The 21,073-nt window shown below is 33.2% G+C and overlaps 2 protein-coding genes across 3 annotated transcripts; both read left to right on the forward strand.

The window, feature by feature from the left end:
- The first annotated feature begins 5,537 nt into the window (after window positions 1-5,537).
- LOC144575434 (uncharacterized) lies at window positions 5,538-9,508 on the forward strand. Of its 2 annotated transcripts, XM_078325583.1 has the most exons (3): window positions 5,538-8,346; window positions 8,582-9,019; window positions 9,070-9,508. In XM_078325583.1, exon 1 carries the CDS (start codon window positions 5,567-5,569, stop codon window positions 7,991-7,993), a length of 2,427 nt encoding a protein of 808 aa, XP_078181709.1. In that variant the 5' UTR covers window positions 5,538-5,566; the 3' UTR covers window positions 7,994-8,346; window positions 8,582-9,019; window positions 9,070-9,508. The 2 variants fall into 2 exon arrangements, with proteins under 2 accessions (XP_078181709.1, XP_078181708.1); XM_078325582.1 differs by having other exon boundaries at window positions 8,582-9,508.
- Window positions 8,153-8,932, forward strand: LOC144575274 (protein YIP4b-like). The gene is made up of 4 exons (XM_078325368.1): window positions 8,153-8,191; window positions 8,272-8,346; window positions 8,582-8,798; window positions 8,895-8,932. Exons 1-4 carry the CDS (start codon window positions 8,153-8,155, stop codon window positions 8,930-8,932), a joined length of 369 nt encoding a protein of 122 aa, XP_078181494.1.
- Window positions 9,509-21,073: the final 11,565 nt, after the last annotated feature.

A 21,073-nucleotide genomic window follows, 5' to 3' on the forward strand; every position in this document is an offset into this window, starting at 1 on the left:
AATTGCTGACCTCTAGACACATGAATTTTTTAAGGAAGTTTCGACAAAATCCAAAACATAGAAATTGGACAATCATTTAAAGCCCACAAGAATTGAATTGATTACATAGATAACAAGCTTAATATTGGCAGCATAAGGGGCCGAGGCAGCTCAATGATTAGAGACTATCTTGTATACCTGATCGAGTGCACTGTTATTATCGGGTCACTTGGATTGATCATGACGGCCACATCTGTCATCAATGTGGCATTTTGTGCAGTACCATTGGCCATGTCATAGGTTAGCTGTTAGGCATGACAGTCATATCAGCATATCATCAGTTGATTAAGATTCTTCTTATCTGGGAGCATAACCAAGAACGTCAGTCAATTGCAGCGTTGCGTTAAATGCCTCCTTACATTTCCTCTTAGATATCAATCGAGCCAGCTCCTTTGTAGGATCCATAGGTGCCTCAACCTGTGACCAGACAAATTAACATTAGAATGCAACCGAAGGTGCAATAGAAGCTCTGTTGAACCTCCACAAGTGTAATTAATAGTCAAGATGATATCTTCGGATCAATAATCAGAAAACTTTTAACACAAGTAAAAATAAAAGACACAAATGCATATATCTATGCCAGCAAAACCTAGAGACTAATTTATGAACATGCATGCACATGCTATACAAAATTACTTGTGATCCAAAAATTGTTGTATTAGAACCAAAATCCTAAATCTCTACATATTCATTCAAAAGGCACCCAAAAATAAACTATATTCCTCCCAGCTTCTGTCCATGTATGTCAGAAAACAGAGACAATTTGTGGTAAAGGAACTACAGAGTATAGAAACAAATGCAGATATTCCATGTTTAGGAGGGTATACATGAGACATCTCATTTTGCAAGTTTCACCATTACTTTTGAGCACTTACAGAGGCAAGTGCTTTAAAAAAAAATACAGAAAGATAAATTTTAGTTTAACAGGCTTGATAAGGTTATAAAAAAAAATTACTAAAAAAGCCACCCAACTCATGACAACTACTGATGAAAATGCATGATTAATAATCTCTTTTCTCTCTCCCTCCAATTTTTTAAAATAATTCATAAAAACTATGGGATAATGATTGGTATTAAACTTGAAATCAATTATCAGTGATTGAAAAGGAGATGTTAAGGTTTTAAGCATACAACGGAATTGGAAACGATTGATTGGATTTGGAATGGAATCATGGAAGACAACAACCCAGACAGTGTAGGCATCGATGTGGCAAAGCACGGTGAACTATCACCTCTCGGACTGAGTTGCATGGTGCACGAAAGAGAGCCGGCAGCCTGAGTCACACGCCCCGCTGCTGCTACCACCTCATTTTGAAGCTCTTGCACTATCAACACTCACGAAGAAACAAAATTAACATATTAGTCAAATACCTCTAGCATGATTTGATTAAGGAATGTTTTTGTGTCAGTCTGAACATTTGAGTCATATTTCTCATTTGTTGTCAGAGAAGTACTTGTGTGTTGCACTGAGATACATTTGATAAAAAATAAAGTGAAAAATATAGTGTTATAATTTTTATCACCACTTTAATTATAAATAAAATTATAATCCATAATATTTGGATAAAAAATTATATATGAACTTCCATTTCTAGTATTAAAGTTGGGGGACCAAAATTGTTCCTCTTTTGCTGAGTTCAAGTAGGTGCCGTGAGCAAGTGCTCACAGTGAAGCATCATAAATGAGTATTGTAATTACAATTCTCACAGTTTCAAAGCTAGAACCAAATTGGGAGTTCAATTCAAACACTCACAATCAAACATCAAAAAAAAAAAAGAAGATAGAAAAAATGAAGTTTATATTAAGTACCCGAAATTGCTCCAAATGGGTACTTAGAGGTGCTACTTTTGCCCGATTACCCGGATCCGATCCGAAACTGACCCGGATCCGATTAATTTGGATAGGGTATGGTTTAAAAAATATAACCGGTTAAATTATGGGTACGGTTACAAAATTAATAATTTAATATCTGATCTGGATCCGAACCGAAACTGATACTCTAATGGGTAGGATATGGATTTCATTTAATTATCCGACCCATAATCGAACCTGACCCGATACCCGTATAAATATCCGATGAAACATATATTAATTACTATTAATATATAAAAAATACAACTTTGCATATTAATATATTCGCTATGTTTATACACACGGATGAATGCCAAATTTATTCCTTCCATAATAGCCACATTAATTAATAATGAAAATTTATTGCTCTTGTTGATATGTCATTTCTACAAATTATTAGTATTTCATTCATAGATTTTTTAAACCATAGAAAAGGAAATCCTCATCTCCAATGTTTTACTTTCAAAAAATTATATCTCTTCTTCAATATTTTTATTTTCAAAAGTTATTTTCTCTCCATCCTTCTGATTTTTTTTGTGACATATACCCGCTACGGATTCGGAACCGCCCCGTATTAGAATCGGACCCGATAATCTACAAATAAGTTATGAATATCTATCTACCCGGAACCGAAACACTGGACCCGAAATATCTACGGGTAGATAGGTATCCGGATTCAGACTCGACTCGATTTGAAACAAATAAGTATATGGATCAAAATTTGGACCCGAACACTTTTAGGGTACGGGTCCAAATATAATAGTATCCGGACCCGACCCGATAGCACCTCTATGGGTACTGTGAACACCAATTGGCAAAGTTAGCACGTGTCATCTCCAACCTATCTCGTCCAATAATTAACACTCGCCCCAAATTGATTGTCACTCTTGCACTGTCAGTCACTCGTGAAGGGAGAGAGGAGACCCCACCTGCGTGGGAATTGGGAAAGAGCGAGAGAGATGAGGCGAGGAATTGGGCATTGGGATTTTTAGTGGTTAACGGGTTTAAGAATCGAATAAAATCAAATATGTTTAGATTTGATTAGTTAAATTGCCACACTGTTAAATCTGCCTTTCATGGAGTCCACGGTGAATGCTGCTCATTGGAATCAAATTAGATCTGATGGACATTAAACCTACACCAATTCCATTTTGGCGTGTTTTGTGTGAATAGCGGTTCAGAACCCTAAAGTAACTCAAAATTTGTATTTAGATCGGGACGTCCGATCAAATTCAGACCAATCCGGTGGTAATGTGCACGGGCCATTTTTTATGCCAAAGAAGATCGAACTGTCCGACCTAAACTAAAAATTTGAGTTAGTTTACATGATCTTTGGTGCATTTGATAAAAATATCTTGGCTTAAGTCATTATAAATGGAGATTTTTTTTCAGCTATTTGCGAGTTTTATTTTTATTTTTAAGGTTTATATTGGCGAGTTTCTTTTCGGCCTGAAAGTATAATCAGCTACTTTTAAATGGGCCAGCGTCAATAATTTGTATGAGGATGAAATGATAGAGATCGGCCCAGCAACAAAAAACCCCCGATATCTATTCAATGATAACATGATACGAGTACGCACATATTCAAGCTTTACAAAACCAATAAACAGAAACTTTATTTCGGCCCAGATTTTGATGCATTTCAAACAATTATTTAATGATCATCATTTCTCAGAACAGATTTTTTATGGCGGTAAGAAAAATTAAAATATGTTTTCGTGTATTATTGAAAAAATAAAAATGTTTTGAATTGGAGTTATTGATTTCTGTTCAAAAGTCACTTCTAGATAAATATATAAAATATTGTAATCCTTCTATTTTCGAAATGATAAAAAATTCTTTGACATAACAGTTTTGACAAAATTTTCATTGGAAAACATTTTCTCACATTTTTTTTTTCAAAAATTGAATGATAACAATATTTTTTGTATTTACCTATAAGTGACTTTTGAACCAAGATCAATAACTCACATTCAAGACATTTTTTTTTTCAATAACACAAAGGAATATTTTAATTTTTCTTACAACCATAAAAATCTGGCCTGAAAAATGTTAATCCAAGTTATTTGTCGCAGTCTTTCTAATAAATGAAATCATATAGTATTTTATCTATTTTCAAAGAAATATATAAAATAATTCTAATACTTCAATACAAAAAATAAATAAATTATAACATTTTTATTTAATTAAAAAACTTAAAATCGGAAATTTATTTCTCAGTTCTAGAATTCCAATACTGGAGAATTAATCTGCGATAATTCGGTCTAAAACCGCAAAATAAATATGCTGTCTAAACAGTTTTCGAAATCTTATCAATAAGGTGTATTAATGAAAATCTCGGAGCAATGAAAGACTACTTTGCTTAGTAAATCGACCCGTTTTGATGCCTAATGTCTGAATCTATTTTGGGCCTCCTGACCTGTTGGAGGAAATAGATATTTTGGATCGTTATGGAAATTTTTTTTTTTTTTTTGAGACAAATTATTGAAAAAGAAATTAAGTTACCCTCGTGATGATACGGCGTTGAAAATAGATATTTTGTTGATTTTCTGATTTCTCATTTTGTTTTATCGCAATTTCAGTGCCCTTCAATTTTATTTCCCTCGCTCAAGAGTCAGTGGGGGCACTGGCACTCCCTTGTCATTTCAAGTCAATGAGTCCGTATTCTCGGTTACATTTCTCTCTGTATTACTTGCTAGGGGGAATTTCGTGTATACCCTTCAAAAATGTTGAAATTACGTATTCCCCCCTCTAAAATTCATAATATCATATTTACCCTTCTAAACTTACAAAACTCACAAATATACCCAATTTACTTAAAACCCAGCTTAATTATGTTAATCTTCTATAGAATATGATTAATTAATCACTTAATTAATATTACGATTTCTTTGACGCTAAAACTGTACGTGCCTTGGGTGAAAATTCACGTGACATTTTCATGCTAGAAACCCGGAGAAGCAAGCCTGCTGAAATCGTTGCCTTTGAAATTCACCAGGTCGATTGAGAGGAATGCATACCACCTGTTCGCTGAAATGTCCGACCATTCCTTCCCTGCTCTATGAAACCGGGACTATCAACCCTCACCTTTCTCTACTCTTCTCCTTTACTATCTTCTTCTCAAAACCTTTCTATACATGACATTGCTACCTACCTTCATTAATACCTTCCATACACTATGCTACATGAACCAAATAGTACGCTAAAGCCAATCATACTATTTTGCAAGCTCTCATACTCTGTTGATGAGACCCAAAGTGAAAACAGAGAAGAACAATGGAAATAGAACAAAAAGAAAAAGAACAAGCGAAGCAACAAAGAGACGACGAAAGAAAACATGAGTCAAACATAAAAATAGAGTTCAAACATGACAAAAGAGAGGTTAGAAACTGAGTTATGTGATTAATTATACTTTTTAAAATATTAAACATGATTAATTCAAATTTTAGGTATATTTGATATATATTAAAATTGCAAAGGGTAAATATGTCAATTTTCAAAGTTTAGAAGGGTAAATATGATATTATGAATTTTAGAGGGAGAAATACGTAATTTCAACGTTTTTGAGGGGTATACACGAAATTCCCCCTACTTGCTAAGGCAGTAGTTGAACGCTTGCACCTGGAAGCGAAGCGAAGCGAAAAAGGATACTGTAACCAAACCAAACAAGAATCAAATGGCGTCAACCTTATCTCTTACCCCCTTCTTTTCACCTTCACCTTCAGCTCCCCAATCCCAATCCCCAGGTGCTTCTCGCCGAGGCCTCTGCTTTGTCTGCTATGCGTTCCCCCAGTCTCAACCCGACAGACCAAATCCATGGCGTCAGCCGCGTTGGAAGGGTAAGCAGGACAAGGAGGAGAAAAGGTGGCGCTGGAAGGCGGATGTCATTTCTGACCAAGAAGCGTTTCACCAGTTTGAACAGCTGTTGGCTGTCAAGAACCTCCGTCAAATCAATCAATACCTCAAGGACTACATCAAAATCGCAAGCAACCCTCACCCCACCGTCTTTTCTCTCTTCACCCGCTTAAACCAAGCCGAAGAAATCAGTCCTAATGGATATACCTATGAGATCTTGATGGACTATTGTGCAAGAATGAATCAGCTCAACCTAATATTTGGTTTTTTGGGACGGTTTCTCAAAGAGGGTCGCAGAGCTAATGCCATGATCTTCAGTCCTATACTCAAAGGCCTCTGTTGGGAGAAACGAACTGATGAGGCCGCTACTATAGTGCTCTACAAAATGTGTAAGTTAGGATGTATACCCAATGTAGTATCGTATAGCATTCTTATAAATGGGCTGTGCAAGAAAGGTGAAATTGACAAAGCAATGGATATTGTTAATGTCATGATTTCCGAAGGGTATGACCCTGATGTCATCACCTATACCACTCTTATAAAAGGGTTGTGCGAGAATGGTGAAACTGATAAGGCATTAGATTTTCTAGATGTCATGATTTCCAAATGGCATGAGCCTAATGTTGTGACTTACAACACTCTTATAGATGGGCTGTGCAAGAAAGGTGAAATTGAGAAGGCAATGGATTTTGTAGATGTCATGATTTCCAAAGGGCATGAGCTTGATGTCGTGACCTTCAGCACTCTTATAGATGGGCTGTGCAAGAAAGGTGAAATTGAGAAGGCAATGGATTTTGTAGATGTCATGATTTCCAAAGGGATTGAACCTAATGTTGTGACCTACAATACTCTTATAAAAGGGCTGTGCAAGAATGGTGAAATTGAGAAGGCAATGGATTTTGTAGATGTCATGATTTCCAAAGGGCTTGAGCCTGATGTCGTGACCTATAGCACTCTTATAGATGGGATGTGCAAGAAAGGTGATATTGAAAAGGCAATGGATTTTGTAGATGTGATGATTTCCAAAGGGCATGAGCCTGATGTCATCACCTATACCACTCTTATAGATGGGCTGTGCAAGATGGGTGAAATTGAGAAGGCAATTGATTTTGTAGATGTCATGATTTCCAAAGGGAGTGAGGCTAATGTCGTGACCTACAACACTCTTATAAAAGGGTTGTGCAAGAATGGTGAAATTGATAAGGCAATGGATTTTGTAGATGTCATGATTTCTAAAGGGCATGAGCCTGATGTCGTGACCTACAACACCCTTATAGATGGGCTGTGCAAGAAAGGTGAAATTGAGAAGGCAATGGATTTTGTAGATGTCATGATTTCCAAAGGGATTGAGCCTGTAGTTATGACCTACAATACTCTTATAAAAGGGCTGTGCAAAAATGGTGAAATTGAGAAGGCAAAGGATTTTGTAGATGTCATGATTTCCAAAGGGCTTGAGCCTGATGTCGTGACCTATAGCACTCTCATAGATGGGCTGTGCAAGAAAGGTGAAATTGAAAAGGCAATGGATTTTGTAGATGTGATGATTTCCAAAGGGCATGAGCCTGATGTCATCACCTATACCACTCTTATAGATGGGCTGTGCAAGATGGGTGAAATTGAGAAAGCAATTGATTTTATAGATGTCATGTTTTCCAAAGGGAGTGAGCCTAATGTCGTGACCTACAACACTCTTATAAAAGGGTTGTGCAAGAATGGTGAAATTGATAAAGCAATGGATTTTGTAGATGTCATGATTTCTAAAGAGCATGAGCCTGATGTCGTGACCTACAACACTCTTATAGATGGGATGTGCAAGAAAGGTGAAATTGAAAAGGCAATGGATTTTGTAGATGTGATGATTTCCAAAGGGCATGAGGCTGATGTCATCACCTATACCACTCTTATAAATGGGCTGTGCAAGATGGGTGAAAATGAGAAGGCAATTGATTTTGTAGATGTCATGATTTCCAAAGGGCATGAGCCTAATGTCGTGACCTACAACACTCTTATAAAAGGATTGTGCAAGAATTGTGAAATTGAGAAGGCAATGAATTTTGTAGATGTCATGATTTCCAAAGGGCATGAGCCTAATGTCATGACCTACAGCTCTCTTATAGATGGGCTGTGCAAGAATGGTGAAATTGACAAGGCATTGAATTTTCTAGATGTCATGATATCCAAAGGGTATGACCCTGATGTCGTCACCTATAGGACTCTTATGAATGGGCTGCATAATCAAGAAGGGTGAAATTGAATAGGCATTCAGAGTAGTTGAAGTTCATTAAATGGCATGGCAGTGTACGAGCTGTGGATATGATTATCAAGCTTCTTGACAACTTTAGGCTGAATTGTGCAAGTTCTACCTTTTTGTGTCAATTGAACTATTGTTAAGCAATTGGTTCAATTAATGGTTTGGGTTGACCGAATGCTGATTTTTGCCACTGATGTATTCTTAAAGTTGGGCACCGAGTGATACATATATACTTAATCGACATGTATTATGTTTCTGTTTTTTGTTTGTTTTAGTCTGAAGTATTTGTGGTTGCTTTTGTGGTGCTTAGTACTGGAGCTGTTATTCTCGCTCTAAATGTTCTTCTCCTGGTATTTCCTCTTCTCACCTCCTTTTCCTTCTTTATCTTTCTGTTTAGTTTTTTGGTTAATTTGTTTTGAAACATACATCCTCGAACATTTTTTTAAAAGAATTTCTGCCTTCTGGTAAAATAGGATTACATGATTAAAAAAATACAAAAATCTTAGTTGTACCAGTTAGGTAATGTCCTTTACCAGTTTTTTCTGGCAACAAGTATGAATTATCTTTTTATATGATTACTTGTAGGGAGGTCACATAATATTCTTCCAAAGCTTGAGTCTGCTTGGTTATTGCCTCTTCCCGTTTGACATATGTACTGTTATTTGCATGCTCAAAGACAATGTTATCCTTAAAATAGTTGTTGTTGGAATGACACTTGCTTGGAGCTCTTGGGCAGCATACCCTTTTATGAGTGCAGCTGTAAACCCTAGGCGCAAGGCCATCTTGTCTTTCTCATGTACAGGTTTGTTTTTTCATCATTGCCATTGATTGGGACTCTTCGGAGGTCGATTTGTACATTAGTTTTCTATGAATTGTAGCCTGGTAACACTGTTATTAGCTTTTCCCCTGACATGGTTAGATGATGGTGTTAGGTGAAGTCCTTTTGTAGAGTTGTAGGTTTGAATTTGGGCGTAAAAGTTGCAGTGGAAATTGGGATGAGTTTGAATTTCTTACACAGGTTTTGTCATGAATTCCGCTCAACATATTGGTTTTACAAAAAAAAAAAAAATTAGTCGGCATTATATGCTAGGTCCAAGGAAATTGCCTTTTATCCAGTCTTTGTTATATTATCATTGCCACTCTGCTGGATAATTTCCTTGTTGCCATTGGTAGTAATAAAGAAATGGGGCTTATTTTGGGTTAGAAAAGTTTCTTAAGTTTTGTAGTTATATTAGATTGGCTTCTATGAATATGAGTTAAGTTTGAGGTAATTGTGAAAATATGCTACATGACACTACATGTTAGTTATTTTTGTAGTCTTTATCTCTGTTCTGTGACTTCTCGTGCCATGTAGAATGGTTTTATCGAGGATTTTGAATTTCCGGATAAAGTTGGTTGATAGAAATGGAGATATGGGAAAGTTGTAAAATTCTATTAAAATTGAGGTTATTTTGTATTCATTTTGGATTGTACGCGACAATACGATGATATATACAATATGCTAAGCACTGTGTTCAGCCTTACTTTTGTTCTTTTGTTTTAGCGCAACGCCCAATTCAATGGAAAATTATAACATTGTTTTCGACATCTGTCATGTTTATTTCTGTAATACGGTATAGACTTGGGTTTCCTATTTCATTCTGATATCCTAATATTTTGTAACTGATTTAAAATCTTAAAATAAAATAAAATAATAAAAAAAACAATAATTTGCCTTTTGAACACGTTATTAGACAAGCAGCTTAGAAGTCAATCTGGACCACCGTTGGACTCTTGACAATCAAGTCAATCCTGAGGAAGTTGACGAATGACGACTTGACGGTATTTTATATTAAATCTAGATATTATAAATTTTTTTTTTTTTTGAAAACTTGGTAGTAACTACCAAGGTTCGTGAGGGGGAATCGAACTCTCGACCTTTGGGTATAACAACTCTAGGACATCTTCTTAGCCAATTGTGCTACCTCCCCTTTCAAATATTATAAATTATAGTAAATCAAATTTTACAATATATTTTCGGAAAAAAAAAATTCACTAGTTTTTCCATACGGAAAAAACAAATATTCTTATTAAGCGGCCTGAACTGTTAAAACTAATAGTTTTTATTCCTCTAAACAAATAGTAAACTGGTGCTATTTTGGTATTACATAATATTTCAATACGTAAATCAAATCAAGCAGTTTCAATTGATCACTATAATATTACAATTTGAGATTTATAGCCGACACACCGGTCAATTGATGTTATGAATAGCCTTAAGGACTTATTCTTCAATTCCATTAGAATTGAAATTGATTTGGTTATGAGAGCTTCTACTTGAAGTTTGAAAATAAAAGCCAGCAAACCGAGGACATAGTTGAATTAACTCAATTAAATAGCCAAAAAATCTAGAATTCATCACTTGACTTCACTGAATTCTTTGAAGTACAATTTGAAGGAATTGATATTTTTCAATTCATGTAATAACATCACTTGACTTCACTGAATTCTTTGAAGTACAATTTGAAGGAATTGATATTTTTCAATTCATGTAATAACATCACTTGACTTCAACTTTATGGTCAACACTTGAGTAGGTTACTCCTAAACCCTAAAAGTATTAATGTAATATGCAGTTGGTTAGGCTATCATGTAAATTTCCACCCCAAATGATGTAGCGAGGTATAGAAGTTACCAATTTTGAAATTCTTGGAAATAATTGAAAGAACAGAAAGCATGCGGATATATAAAAGTTCAAATAGTTCCATAGTGTATAGGTTATCTGCATTCAATGTTACAAGAGCTGAGATTAACTTGTTAATAAAAGAGGGATTAATTTGAATTATGCCAATAATATTCTTTTTTTTAAGTACCGTGTTATACCTGTACTGTATTATCAGATAAATAATTATTAGAATATAGTATGTTTTTCATATATTTTCTAAAGAAAGCTGCTGGTTTGTATTTTATCTAATAATATACAAAGTACATCGTTACTTAGATTGGTTTTTGGCAGCTTAATCAGTGCCACTTAATCTCAATTTCTACAATATTATAATATTTGTATGTAAATATTACAATAACAAGGGTTTGAAAAAGGTGGCTAGAATGTTTGATCTAGTTGCAAAGACATATGTCCTCTTATGTATGAAGTTATGAGTTTAAAATTCGGATGAAAAAATTATTTATTGTAATAAGAAGAATTTGAAAAGAGTATTGAATAGTTTGACTCTCCAACTCTCTCATTAAAAAAAACTACATGTTGACTTGACATTGAGAAACAATGTTTGTTGTGAAATAATCAAGAATATTATCACATTAATAACATACAAGTGAGTTTAGATGAAGAAATAGTTAATTTTAAAATTTTAATGAAAATATCTAAATGAAAAAGTTATGATGAGTACATATATATGTTTTTTTTTTCTTTTTTTCTAGTTGATTCTACCGATTCAGATTCGAGTTCGGATCACCTAAAGTAACTCAATCTTTGGGTTTTGGATCGGAGCCATCCGATTAAAATCCTTCACTCGAAATTGCTTTGTGATTTGAATTCATCTCTCGGAATATATGTGCTCCACTTCGGATAGATTATTGGAGATTCGAATCGGACAGTCCCCATTAAAACTCAAAGATTGGATTTTACTTCACTGGATCTGAATTCTTCAAATTCCAATAGGAGAAACAAGAGACGAGCTGGATGCACTGATAGGCTGATAGCAAACTTTTAATGACAGAGAACCAACTCCATTTCTAATATAATACTAGGAAAATGATTGTTAACCACACCATATTACTATCGGGATGACCATAGACGATCCTGACTTGTAAGCTACGCAATTAGCGTGTAATTCAGGTGCAAAGCCGTACTGGCTCTCCGTTTACTATTTTGGTTTTGGTGGAAGTTACGCCCACTTTTCCTTTTGATATTATTTTATCATGGTGTAACTGACTCTACAAAAGCATCAACATTGATAATTTCATTCCAATTTCAAATTTAAGATGACAATTTCATTTATAATCTTTATTCTATTATTAAGCACTTGGGTGTCTGATCCGCCAACGGCTACGATTGAAAGATGAAACTTCGGATTTAATCTCAGTCCTTCAATTACATAATTTGTCTTCTTTTGATTAAATGCATATGTTTTATGTACAAAAGTCTAAATTTAGTAAAACATATTCACCACATGATACATTGCAATTAAAATTGAACAAATTATGAAATTTAGCGATATATTTATTTGTTTCCTTATTTCTTTATTTCCATATTTCTCCTCTTCAATTGAGAAGACTTCACCTTTCGTTTTCTTATTTCTTTGTTTCCTTACTTCTTCTTAGTTTATATATGGATCACAATGAAAATTAAATTTTTTTATTTCCTTATTTCTCTTTATTTGTTTCTATACATATTGGTGTGGGCAATTTAGAATATATTTCCAATATAGAATATATCAATGTGTGTGTATATATTATAAATTGGAAACAAAGAAGAAGAATAATATAAATTGAAAACAAAGAATAATATAAATTAGAACGTGTGTGTGAATATATATTTCCCTATAATATGTGTGTGTATATATATCCTATACATACACACGATAACACTTTTTATTTATGTTTTTTTTATATCATATTTTATGTCGATATTGAATTGTTGTATGATATTTGATATTATATTCGAATCGAGCTATTATTTGATATTATTGATACTTAAAAATAAAGAATCATCACATCATCAAATTGTTATTAGAGATCACGATTAAAGTTAATTCAAAATATATAATCATATTAATTTTCTATTAGCATGTGTCTTAATTTTTAGATAATTATTATTTTCATTGATATATTTGTTTCTTATAATATATCTCCGTTACAACGAATGGGTATGATACTAGTTTCAGATATGAATGATAATTTTATAATATAAATATGTTTGATAAAATTATTTTTAAAACATCTTCTCAAAAATTAATTTCTTAGATATATGAGAAATTATTTTTCATTTTCTGAAAACTAAAAGTAATCAAAATTAAGTGAAGTGCTTTTGAAATAAACTTTAAACTAATTAAGATATTTGTATTCTAATTTTAGTCTAATTTCATGAATGTAACCGGAATTCTGCTATTTTATATCTTTGCCATTTATTAACTCATTGTTTTATTTTATTTTGTCACGAGGTTTTAACCTTTAATACTCTATTTTTTTTTGTCTTGTGAAAACCAATAAGGGACTATTTTGGAAATCACATAGCTAGAGTTGTGTGGATATGTTTGTTTCTTTGTTTGATGCACAATAAAATTTGAACCAAACTTCAGAGATGGCCAATATATAGCACGAGTACAGTGTCTAAAATAAACCTTTAAATTTAAATACTCAAAATTTAGAGAGGGTTGACTTAATACATTTTTGGTAATAGAGTGAGACTATGGTAGTATGCATAGCGTAGATTGGTCTTTACTACGGTTCAATATTTTTATTTTCAAATCAAATAGTCAATTTGAATTATTCAATATGATTTTTTTTGTATATGAAACTGTACTTGCAGACTGAATTTTATATTTTTATTTTTATATTTTTTATTGGAGGAAATTCACAACTTTTTGAATGATATTGAATCTTTAGATCGAGTAATTTTCTTATTATCTTAAAAATTGTGAAACCATTTAAAAATATATAAAATTTGATTTACAATTATATTTTTATATAAATATCATTTTTAACGATTCAGATCTATTATTTAAATTCTAAAAATAAAAATATTAATTCATAGTATATACCAAAAATCGTCATGTATAATACCATATCCTTACTTTTTCGTAAGATTATATATTACGAGTCTTTAAGACATATAATTTTTAAAATTAATAAGACGGTCGCCGTCCATTTTAATAGCATGTCTACCGCTAGTCCTCCTTTTCTTTTTGTTTTCTTAATCGTACGACCCTAGGCGATTATATTGCGAGTCAAATACGTACAAGACGCATCACGGATGCGTGTTTCAGAACAAAATGCAGAAAATGAAGGATCGATGCTTCAAAAACTCGTGGTGCCTAACAAAATGAAGAAAAATGAAGGATCGATGCTTCAAAAACTCATGGTGCCTAACAAAATGAAGAAAATGAAGTAGGGGCGGACTCAGGATTTTAGTCAGAGGAGGGTAAAAAAATATCGAATTGGGTTTAAATAGCTTATCAGATTTAAATCCATTAACTAATTGGCTACTCGATAAAAAAATAATATTTTGACTTATATTTTTTAATACACTGACTTATAATTTCTGATCTATAACTTATAATTAATATTACCAATCATAATTCAAAAACTTTATTTTTATTTTAACATTAAATTTAATCCAAATTACAAATCAAACATCCAAAAAAAGACAAATTTTTTTCAAAATAGAACAAAGTCAATCAATACTAATAAATTACTACTAAATTTCGAAACTCAGGAGAGACGGCTGCTACCCTGTGCTACATTAGATCCGCCCTGGAACGAAGGATCGATGCTTCAAAAACTCGTGGCGCCTTCCTACCTCCTTCCACGCGTCGCTCTTTCTCAATGTTTCATTTAAAAAGTAAATAAATAACAATAAATGTCTTATTTTTTTTTTTATCTTATTTAAATAATCAACAACAAACCTACCTCTTTCTCTGTCCCCCCTGCCCCACCCCCAAAAGCAAAATCACGCGTTTAACTTTCTTATTTTTTTCTATGAAAACCTTAAAATGACGCACACGCGCTTCCCAAACGCTTCGTGTATATATTTATTTACGCGCGAACTGCACATAAAAGTGCCTCGCTTGCTCCATTAATTTCTTCAACCTTCCCAGAAATGTTTGAGTGTGCAAAAATGGAGGAACTTAGTTTACCTGACATGATTGCGGCGCAGCGACTCATGCAATTAAGTGGCAGAGGGGAAGAAGGAGAAGATAATCCTTCTAATTCGCCATTGAAGAACATTATTAAGCTTGTTTGCAACGATATGCTGGAGGAAAATAGGGTGAATTTGAGTTCAAAAAGAAAGGTAGAGGAGATTGAATGCGAAACACCATTGATTAATGCAGCCAAAAGGAAGCGGTATCGCTCTTTGGATTCCATATACAAGAAAACAAAACCTGTTGGAGGTGTGTGCAAAGGAAGTACTAGTCTCATAATTGGTGTTTAAGTAGTTATTAAGAGCAAGATAATTGCATGAGGAAAATGCAAGATGCATTTTTATTTAGTTGTATTATAGCTAGATTGAGGTTGCTGCTTGCTATATCTTGCTTTCTTCTTCTTCTTCTTATATTATTATTTTTTTTTCTTCTAGTGTGCACCCTTCTTAATTTTATGTGTTCTGAGCGGCAAAATTCTTGAGAAGCAAATTAAAATAATTAATTAAGATTTAAAGTGGATATTATATTCAGCTTGGAGAAAAATTGTAATTAATTGTTAGCTAGAGATATCTCCCAGTATAATAATGAGAAGAAGAATATTAAGAGAGATGAATACTTGATAATCACTTTCAAGATTTAAAAAGAGAGAGAGGATGTTTAGGCTTCTTTTTTTCTCTCTCTGATGCGTACATTACAGATCGATGACTTAATAAATTAACTCGTTTTACTTGTGCTTTCTAATTTACAAATTGTATATATCCAAATTCAGCTTAACAATTTCATGTAAAAAGTAAAAATTACGTCTAATATCTAGTGGTTAAAATAATATCACCCATATGAGAGATTACAGATTTAAAATACAGAGACCGTAATTTATGTAAAAAAGGAGCTTATAACCTTTTTCGATTTCTCTAAAAGAGGATAATCTTCATGTAATTAAGTTACTTGACATTAGCAGAGTTATTTTTTTTTTGGGGAAAACGATTGATGCCCGTCTTATGAAAAATAGTAAATTTTCCAAAATGAAAGGAATTCTAAAGTTTCTGATGGGAAAATATTTCGTTAGCATTTTACAAATAGAAGGACCAGTGAATCGTAAACTAAAAAGTTCTTGTTGTACCGCTTTCTGATGGTTAAATCATGGTGCAATCCATTTTGTACCGCTTTCTCTAGAGACCAAGTTCTTGTTCCAGGCGTGATTGCCATTTGCAGCCGCATAGGAGGATATATCGAAATGTTGGAGCAATTGCTTCGAACCTTCAAAAAAGAAAAAGAACTCCCCAGCAGTCTCTGATCCATTATCATGTTTGGCACCTACACAATCACATTTAGTAAATGTTTATGCATGCGTTCCAAAGACAGAGACATCATAAACCAAAATAGCCATACCTCTTAAATACTACAGGCTAGATGACATGTATCTCCTGCAATATTTAAATTGTGCTATTTAAAGAGGCGATATAACATTGTCTGATTAGTAGTTATTATTACGATTAAGCATGATTCTTTCTTTCGTTGCACATTTCATTTGCATTTTTTTTATGACATCCTACATATTTTTTTAATTTGTTTAAAATTGTGAGTTATTTTCTACTCATGATCATTTTATGAAGTATCCTTTTTGTATATCAATAAGAACATACTCTGGCACATAGACCGTTCAAACATGCATGAGGATGCTTTGGCAACTTTTCTCTGCCAAAAAAGTTCTGTATGATATTTTCATCACTTTATTATTATTTTTTTCATTCTTCAGCAATGATAGATGACATGCCATTTCTTTCACTCTGCAGATGGTCCAAAAGGACACTACTGTACAGCTCCAGTGCTGTCTGTTCATGCAAATAGTGACAAATTGAGGAAGTCGCTTCGTGATAGACCATGGGTTAATTACAATGAGACCTATACTATCTCTGACTCTGAGGACGAAGACATACCAGATCAGGTTTCGTTTCTTGTTATTTTTTCTGTGAAATTAGAAATTTAGGGGTGCGTTTGGGGTCATTTTTATTATTATGGCTTTTGTTTTTCAAAATTAAAATTTGTTTTCTGTTTATGGCATCAGTCGTGCTCGGTCTCCACAGTCCAATTTGTTCCATTTATTTAATTTGATTATCTAAACCACTCTCCAGCATTGTACCATATTTAATTATCAGCCAAAAAGGTCCAGGTTCTATGGTTAATATTTTTCTCTTTCTTGTTCTTCTATTTGTTCTTGAGTGTTTATGGTTTCCTCGTGTACAAATATTGAGTAGGTTGTCAGAAGCGGACTCAGAATTTTCGTCATGTGGGAAGCAGCTAACAGTCCCCCAACTCCAGTCCCCCAAAAATCCCCAGAGATTTTCAACTAATTCTGTAAACATCAATACTAAATCCTGTAAACATCAATACTAAATCCTGTAAACTAATTCAACAAATCCTGTAAACATAAAAACGCGTGAAAGCTGTTAAAAACGCGTGAAAGCGGTTAAAAACGCGTGACAGCTGTTGAAAACGCGTGACAGCTGTCGAAAACGAGTGACAGCTGTTGGGGATCACCTTCTGTGAACATATACATAATATCCTGTAAACATACACATATTATCCTGTAAACATACACATATTATCCTATAAACATACACATATAATTCTGTAAACATACATAGTGTACTTAAAATTATAGCAGTTGAAATATCATGTAAACATACACATATTATCCTGTAGACATACACATATTATCCTATAAACATACACATATAATTTTGTAAACATACAGTGTACTTAAAATTATAGCAGTTGAAATTATGGCAGTTATGACAGTTATGACAGTTAAAAACGTGTCAGAATTAAGCTAAAAAGGGAAGACTTTTATACACGGGGATTTTTGGGGGACTGTAGCCCGGGGGACATTACCTTTTCTCTTTAATTTATACTTTCCAATACTCTCATTTGTAATTTCTAATTTTCTAACCTATAATTCTAATTACCAATTATAATTCAATAAATTTATTTTAGTTTTAACTCTAAATTTAACCCGAATTACAAATAAAACATTCAGAGGGCAAGAAAAATTTCAAAGGAGAGCAAAGTCGATCAAAACATCCAAATCTCTACTAAAACTCGAAATCCAGAAGGGGGCATCCCCCGGATGTACATGGGTCTGCCCTGTAGGCAAGATGTAGACCTGACAGATCATGCAGACCTATACTTGATGAAGCTGATCTTGTGTTTCACCCTAAAGAAGAGGTTATTTATCTTACTTTTCGTTTTACATTTACTGCGTGTTTTAGCTCACATGTTCTATTCTATATTGACATCATGAGTTTATTGACCCTATGAAGTAAATAGACAGCATACAGGCCATTGCAGAGCCATATGGCCAGAAATACTACCATCCTCCTGGAAGGCCCCTCCTCTCCTAAGAGAGAAAAAACAGTGGGACGGCTGTAAATTTAGGTTAAAGAAGGGGAAATGAGAAATGTTATTTGTTTTTATTGGGGAAATTAAGTTTTGATGGGGAATTTGGATATTAGAAGTTTTTTATGGGCATGACAAACAATTATCCTAATATAAAATGGTGAAATGAGAAATTTGAATGTTATGACGGGGTAATGGGCAATTTAGAATATTTCAATGGGTATACCAACAATCCTCTTTACTCAATTGTCTGGTCTTGCAGAATTTACTGTGTAAATATTAAATATTTGTAATCTGTTATCTGATTAATAACAGAGTTTAGCAAGATTTGCTTGTCGGTTTGAACTTTTGTATCTTCAATCAATCGGAATTTCAATTTTCATTGTTCTTTCATAATTTATTTGAAAATCAGTAAGAGCAGAAACATAATTAAGAAGTTGTCTGATTGGTGTAAGGATGTTTGTGGAACGATTTGTCCTTATTCCATTGAGGTAATTAATAGTAAAACATTGTCAATTTACGTAAAAGTTCATACCTCAGTAATTTTACATTTTAGAAATTTGGACTTTCAAAATCATGAGCTTAACTCTAAAACCTATTGTATTAGCTTCAATCAACTAATCCAAACAGTCTAAATCAATCTACATCGATCACGAGTAATATGTTTAGACGTAAAATTTATAAATTTTCAAATTAATTTAGTATAAAGTTAAGCGGTAAAAGTTTTATGAAAAATGAGTGAACTAAAATTAACTGATAAATCTTTTTTTTTACTGCTTGAATTCATACTACATTTAAAATTTTATAAATTTACATCTGAATGCATAACTCGTCGCTTGTGAAGTAAATGAGTTTTAACGGTTTGAATTTCGTCGTTTAGAATCAATCAAATAAATTTTAGAGTTAAATTCACCAAAAACCTTGGCAAGCTTAAGAACACCCTAATTATACTCTTATTATATATATTTTTTGACATTTGAAAAGAAAATGTACTTAATACTTCAATACAATTTTTTTTTAGAAATTATCTCATTTTAAAAAGGAGGCGTCTAATTGTCCACAGCCTTTTGTCCACCATTTGTCCACAGCTTTGACTTGTGTGAATACTGTAAAATTACTTCTACATGCTGTATAATTATACAATATATCACATAAAATATATCACTTAATCACAAAACATCCAGCAACTATTTGAAGTGATCCCATGATAGTTAAAAAAAGATTGCAACTTGCACAACAGGACAAAATAAATGTACTTTCAAACTGTACTTTCGGAAATTACAGTTATAGGAAGTTATTGGCAGTTAGAGTTAGTTATTAGCGGTTATTAGCACTGGGTTGAATCTTGTATACTGTAAAATTGAATATTGTATACTGTAAAATTGAATATTGTATACTGTAAAATTAAATCTTGTATACAGTAAAATTTTCAATTGAATCTTGTATACTGTAAAATTGAATCTTGTATACTGTAAAATTGAATCAGCAGAACTGTAAAATTGAATCTTGTATACAGTAGAATTTTCAATTGAATATTGTTCGGATGAGTAAGAAGCATGTCTATCATCTTTTTCTTCCAGATTTTCACAAGATGAATACTGTAAAATTACACTATGAATACTGTAAAATTACAAGATAAATACTGTAAAATTAACAAATCAATACTCCATATCGCCTTTCTATCATCTCTTTCCTTCAGATTTCCACAAGATGAATACTATAAAATGACAAGATGAATACTGTAAAATTAACGGGGCAATACTATAAAATTAACAGATCAATACTCCATATTGCCTCTCTATCATCTCTTTCTTTCAGATTTTCACAAGATGAATACTGTAAAATGACAAGATGAATACTGTAAAATTAACAAGGAAATACTGTAAAATTAACAGATTAATACTCCATATCGCCTCTCTATCATCTATTTCTTCCAAATTTCCACAAGATGAATACTGTAAAATGGCAAGATGAATATTGTAAAATTAACGGGGCAATACAGTAAAATTAACAGATCAATTAATACTTTCTCGGGGTAATAAATAGGAGATGAGCTAAGAAAAACTACCGATCAGGAGAATTGAGAAAACAACAAAACCATAATTTCCTTAATTTCATAGTTGAAGCCTCGCATCAAAATCAAACGAGGAATAAATCATTATTTACAAGAAACACCTATGGAAACCTACGATGGATCACGTACCTGATTCGAAAGATATATTCTCTGATCAACAAAAGTGATATTTAGATGAAGAGTCGAGAATCGAAAATTCAAAATGGAGCAGCATCGAATCCTTCCCATGATCTCAGCAGGGATTGCGGCCATCACACCAGACTTCTCCTCAAAAAGCTTGAACTTGCGGCACCGGCATCCGATCTGTTTCTCTCTGTCAAATAAAAAAAGGAAGAAGAGAAAAATATTTTTTGTTTGCCGATAGAAAAAGAGCGAGTTTGTTTGAAGAAAAAAGTTCCAATCCTTTTTTGAGTAAAGAATAAGAGATCAGAGAAAAAAGTTACCGATTGAAATCGCCTCAGAAAGGAAATCGCCTCAGCTTTACGGAGAAGAAATCGCCTCAGAAATTTAAGATATCGGAGAAGAAATCATTTTTCAGATATCGATCGATTTTTAGATTCAGAAATTTTTATCTCCGTAAAGTAAAAAAGTAATATCGGAAAGAAATCGCCTCAGAAAGGAAACAAGTTGATCGGAGAAGAAATATTTTGAAAATGAGATTCACAAAAGGGAATAGAGGCACGGAAGGAAGGTTAAATAGGTGGAGTAAGTGGTTAGAAGTGGGGACCGGTGTCCGTTAAAATTAGT

This window comes from Carex rostrata, chromosome 24, assembly GCF_964058835.1.
Source record: "Carex rostrata chromosome 24, lpCarRost1.2, whole genome shotgun sequence".
Taxonomy (NCBI): domain Eukaryota; kingdom Viridiplantae; phylum Streptophyta; class Magnoliopsida; order Poales; family Cyperaceae; genus Carex; species Carex rostrata.